Raw genomic sequence first — 6,176 nt, forward strand, 5'->3', positions numbered from 1 at the left:
ACACACACACACAACCAAAAAGATCCTATTTTCAGAGATAATCTAGATGATTAGGACTCTTCACAAGAAGAGTTATTACCTCAACTGACAAAATGCCTAATTCATCCAACTTGTTTTGTTGGAATAAATGTTTATGATTTGTGTATTTTTTATGTAGGCATACATATATTAAAATGTATCTTGAAGTTTATATGTAAAGACAATGAAGATGGGATTTATAAAGATACTGAAAACAAAAGGCAATAATAATAAAATTGACTTACAACAAAGTTGTCAGGACAGATCATAAATCAGAGACTACTTGTGTATATGAGATTTTTAAAAAATCTACTAAGATACCCCAATACATGCATATAGTAAGGTTGCAGGATATAAGATCAATATATTAAAAAATGTGTTTCAATAAACTTCCAAATATTTATAAATAAAATTAAGAAAATAATTACATTTCTAGAGAGTGGGAAGAAGGGAAATGTGTAACAATGAATAAATGGAAATCTAAGTTCTCTATAAACTTTCATTAAAATCTCAATTAAAATAAAATTTTAAAGAAAAAAGAATTACATTTCTATTAAAAAGATAGCTAAAAACAAATTTAACAAAATAAGTGTAAAACCTATTCTTTGAAATCTGAAAACATGATTAAAAAAAATGAAAGAAGACCTGAATAAGTGGAATCATTTCCTATATTTATAAGTTGAAAGACTTCCTTTTACTAAAATGTTAATAAGTCTCCCAAATTCATCTACACATTCAATGCAATCACTTCTTTGTGGTTTCTGACAATTTCTGCAGGAATTAACAATTTTATCTTAAAATTGATGTAAAGTTTCAAAGCTGCAAGATACCCGAAATAATCTTGAAAAATAAGGGAGGATGCACATTTCTTGACTACAAACCCATAGAAATCAAGACAATATGTCATTGGCATTAAAAGAGGACTGCAGATTACTGGGATATAACCCAAAGTCTAAAAATAAGCCCACAATTTTTCACCAATTGATTTTCAACAAAAAATTCTAAGGCAATTCAATGTGGAAAGAACAGTCTCTTCAACAAATGGTACTGGGAAATGGAATATCCATATGGAAAAGAACAAAATTAGACCTGTATGTCACACTGCATTAAATATGAATTCAAAACATATTTAAAAACCTAAACAAAAGATTAAAGCTATAAAAATGTCAGAAGAAAATATAGCTATAACATAGACTTGACCTTGCTTCAGATATGATACAGAAAGCACTAGTAACCAAGTAAACAATGAAGCATGTACTGAAAATGAAAAATGTTCATTCTTCAAAGGATTGCATCAAAGTAAGGAGACTGTACCCAGAACAGGAGAAAATATTTGTAAATCATACATCTGACAAGAGATATAAAGCTAAAATATATAAAGAACTCTTGTAGCTTAATAGTTAAAAGACAGAGCAATTAAAAAAATAAGGAAAAGTATATTAATTAGCATTTCTCAAACTAAGATATACAAGACGGCCAATAAACATATAAAAAGAAACTCAATTTTGTTAGTCATGGTCTATTAGCCATCAGGGAAATGGAAACAAAATGAGATATCCTGTAGGATGGCTAGTATTAAAAAGTTAATAACCAATGACATGAAGCTAATGGAAACTTTATGCTGCTGAACAGAGAGTGAAATAGTGCAGTCAGTCACTTGAGAAAACAATTTGGCAGTTCTCTCCAGAAAGCTAAACATGGAGTTATCATATGGCCCAATGATTCCATAATGAAGATATACTTGATAGAAGTGAAAATATATGTCCACCAAACACTTGTGTGCCAATGTTAACAGCAATGCTATTTATAATGAACAGAAAAGGGCAACAATTCAAATATTTAGCAACTTAGGAATAGGTAAACAATATTTGGGATATCCATACAATGGAATATTATTTGATAAATGAGAGGAGAAAGAAATAGTATTAAAACATGAATAGCCCTTGGAAATATGCTACGTAGAAAAAAGCCAATTACAAAAAATCACATGTATGATTCTATTTATACAAAGGCCCTGCATAAGCAAATAAAGAGAGGCAGAAAGTAGATGAGTAGTCTTCTGAGGCTGAAAAGGTTTTGGAGAAGTGGGGTGTGACCTGCTAAAGCGTGCAAAGTTTCGCCTTGATATTATAAAACATATTCTAAAATATACTATGGTGATGTTCATCCATTTCTATGCATGTTGTTGTTATGTGCCATCGAGTCTCTTGTGATTCATTGTTGTTGTTAATTCCCAGCGAGTTTTAGATGACTCATAATGACCCTATGAACGAAAGACCTGAACACTTGCATAAGTGTGTATGTGTCCCATAGCAACCTTATATACAACAACTTTGAACTCTGCCCTATCCTGACCCAGTCTCACTGACTCTGACACATGTACTTCCATTATCCCAGTAATTGTACTACATTATATATACACATTAGGGAGCTCTGATGGCTTAGTAAGAAATTGTGCTACAAACCCAAAGACATGTAGTTCAAATCCACCTACAAACATTGAATTGACCCTTGAAAAGGGTAGAATATATGGCATGTGAATTAGTATCATAACAAAGCTGGTTTTAAAAATATATGAAAGGAAGCAGAGGCAAAAAGCAGAAAGCAATGGAAGGAGAATGTAGAAGGTGAAAGGAGAGGGCTCTTTAAATTCGATTCCATTTCAAAGAGGAATCCAAGCAGAGAATTTGAGAGACGTAGAAAATAGAGGTGTTACATTTTGTGTGACTAATACAAGCTTTACTTTTTTCAAGGCCTTAGTTTCTTCATTAGTAAAATGATGAGTTAAATAATTAGTAAAAAATAGCATCTTCCACAATGTTAGAATTATCACATATGTCTGTTTTTCTGACATCTCTATTTATCTCCAAGGGACTATATACATATTTGGATCAGTCAGTTATCATTATAAAATGGATTAGAAATACAAATCCTGCTCAGTAGCCTGCCAGAACTTTCTTAAACTCGTTCCCATTTTCATGATTGAATTGTGTATCCCCCAAAATACATGCAAGTATATAATGTGAAAACTATGTAATGATTCTCTATGCTCTGATAAACCCATTGTAGGATTAAGGATGGAATTATAGTAGCAGCTTATATGTTAAGCATTAAAAAAGGCATTTTAAATGTTGTTGTTATCGATTGCCTTTGAGTCGAGCACAACTCATAGCGACCCTATGAACAAAAGGCCTGAAGCCCCTCTAAAAGGATCGACATTCATCAAAGTTCATAGAGTTTCCAGAGGCATGTTATTTAGGAAAAAACGACTCTATTCTGAAAGCCATTTTATTAAATGTATGGCTCAATAATTTTGACACTAACATGTTTTACTAAACTTTATGTTCTAGTACAAATTGACCCAGCTTGGTTTCCACTTCAAGGCCCCTGGCAGAGGCACCTGGCCCAGGGCTTGGACACCCATAAGATGTCATATAGAGACTTATCTAGGGAGAACAATGACTCCCCAAAGTGAAGAAATATCAATTGCCAACCACAACAAACTTTGTGTAACCCCATGCCCAATCTCTGTATATAAACATAAATTCAGAGTTGAAACAGGTTTGAACATTAGCTGACATTTTCATTGCATGCAATAAAGTTTTGTTGGTCCCTAAATTTTGGCTGAGTGTTTAGAATCTCACATTTTCCTCCATAACAGAATGAGGCCCTTTCTAAGAAAATGGCACCAAAAGGAAGAAGGAAGCCCCTGCTCCTCCCAAAAGTGAAGCCAAAGCAAAGGCATTAAAGGCCAAGAAGGGAGTCCTGAAGGGAATCCACAGCCAAAAAAAAAAAAAATCTGTACATTTCTCAGTTTTTGGTGGCCTAAAGTGCTGAGACTCCCAAAGCAGCCCAAATATCCCCGGGAGAGCACTCCCAGGAGAAACAAGCTTGACCAGTATGCCATCAAGTTTCCCCCGACCACTGAGTCAGCCACGAAGAAGATAGAAGATTTATATCCACTTTGGGTGTCAAGGCAAATAAGCACCTGATCAAATAAACTGTGAAGAAGCTCTGACATTGATGTGGCCAAAGTCAGCGCCTGGATTAGGCCTGATGGAGAGAAGAAGGCCTATGTTTGACTTGCTCCTGACTATGATGTTTTGGATGTTGCCAATAGAATTGGGATCATCTAAACTGAGTTCAGTTGGCTAATTCTAAACATACATTTTTCTCACAAAAAAGAGGAAACACTCCTTAATTATGTAGTTGTTGTGTTGTGTACCCTAGAATTCGAACCGACCCATAGCTGACCCTCTCTTGAGTTTTCAGTGGCCGTTCATTGCATGGGAATAGATTGCCCATCCTTAATCAGAATATATCCTTAATCCAATATAAGGGAAGTTTCCCTACTGTGTGGCCTTTAAAAGCTTTTATCTCATTAAAGATAAAAGGGGAAGAAATTAAGCTGGGATGGAGTTAGAGGGAGATTCTAAATATCATTCAGGAAGAATTAATTGCCAGGAATAGAGTGTACCTTTTTGGGTATTGGCCTTTGTGCAAGTAAGTCCCATGATACCAGGAAAGGTCAAGAAACATGGAGATTTCCGGGGAATGTATGACCTACAGATGCAGAAGAAAACAAAGGTTTCCTCCAGAATTGCAGAGAGAAAGAGCCTTCCACTACAGCTGCCAGCTGCACACATGGCTCAAATCCACGACCTGCTCTGATGGAGAAGGATATGCAGTCTCCTCCAGGGCAATTTATTGCCTCTGAAAACCTACTGGAGGGTCAGCTATGAGTCAGTTCTGATTCGGTGTTACACAACAATCGCACCCTAAATGAACAGATCTCTATTGTTAAAGTCATATACTTTTGGTATCTCTGTTGTAGCAGCATTAGATAACTAAGACACACATCAACTTCTTCCTGCCTTCTCTAAACTCCTTTCAAATCTCTGACACTGATTACTCATTAAATTGAAAGTCACTTGAGTTGACACATTGAACTCTGGCCCAGCCCACCTGGAATTTCTTGTGTCTAAGATGGTGCGATTAAGGGGCAACTGGTTACTGAGGTAAACGTTGTAACCAAACTTCTCAAAGAGATCCTGGGCCATTCTCTGCTGGTCCTCAGAAAGATCTTCACCCCACTTCCTGAAAAGTTCTGAGTTTGGGAAGAGTTTTCTGTGTAATTTCTGCTTTGTCTTACATTCCATGGATTTCAACATCTGCTTTAGTGTGTTGTTAGTATTTTCTAGTTGATTTTTAGCCAGTTCCACTGTATCCTCTGCAAATGAAAGGGGGGGAAAACCATTTTAGTAAATTCTCAGTCACCCGGGCCTCGCTATCCAGTCTAATTTCCTTCAAATATTATTCTCTTCAAATTCTAAGATGTAAAATTCTTGTCCCAAAACTGGAGTCAGTAAATGGTGCAAATGGTTAAGCACTTAACTACCCCAAAGACTGGCAGTTAGAATCTACCCACAGGCACCTCGTAAGAAAGGCCTGGTGATATACTTATGAAAAATCAGCTATTGAAAATCCTGGGTGCTCAGGTCTACTCTGAAAACACATAGGAGGAGCACTATGAACAGACATTGACTCTATGGGCAACTCAAGAAATCAATCCCAAATCAAACTGAGGTCCCTTGGTTTTGTCTTGTATGTTTTTTGGTGCGAAAACATGTTTTTTCAAGAAAACTTAGCAGAGAAACATAATTTCAACTTGCCAAAGCTCTCCTTTCAGTTCCATGAAAACTTATCTATCTTGAATCCCACTATTCAAGGTTCTTCAAGAAATGGCTGGCTGCATTTTGAGAAATAGATAATAATAATTAAAAAAAAACAACTAATAAACTCTTGTTTTTCAGAATGAGGCCTGAGAAGCATCACTTCTCCATATCATATAACCATCACTTTTCCAGTTCCCTCACTGGTAATCAAGGCACTCTACTTGATTGGACCCACTTCCTTCTCACTAATCCTCCTCTGAATCCACAGAAGATTCCAGTTAAACTGATGGCATTGCTCCTAGTTATGCACCAGCTTCCTGTAAGTTAAAGGGCACCGTATTTTCTGAATGATTGTGGTAAAGAGGCATGAGATCGGCAAGAGTGACGTACGGTAATGTGACTTTTCTCTGGATGGATGCAGCTTTGTGCCACAGCATACACCTTGGTGAGCAGAATATGAACAGAATTTCAGCTGCTTTGAAG

The 6,176-nt window shown here is 36.0% G+C and overlaps 1 protein-coding gene across 1 annotated transcript in view; it reads right to left on the minus strand.

Moving 5' to 3' along the window:
* Positions 1-6,176, minus strand: part of GALNT8 (UDP-N-acetyl-alpha-D-galactosamine:polypeptide N-acetylgalactosaminyltransferase 8 (GalNAc-T8)) — a 69,899-nt gene that overhangs the window by 56,439 nt on the left and 7,284 nt on the right. Inside the window, exon 2 of the mRNA XM_006891364.1 lies at positions 4,984-5,248. Within this exon, the coding sequence (XP_006891426.1) occupies positions 4,984-5,248 (265 nt within the window). The remainder of the gene's footprint in view (positions 1-4,983; positions 5,249-6,176) is intronic.

This window comes from Elephantulus edwardii, unplaced genomic scaffold (assembly GCF_000299155.1).
Source record: "Elephantulus edwardii isolate Elephantulus edwardi_28Jun2011 unplaced genomic scaffold, EleEdw1.0 scaffold00096, whole genome shotgun sequence".
Lineage (NCBI taxonomy): Eukaryota > Metazoa > Chordata > Mammalia > Macroscelidea > Macroscelididae > Elephantulus > Elephantulus edwardii.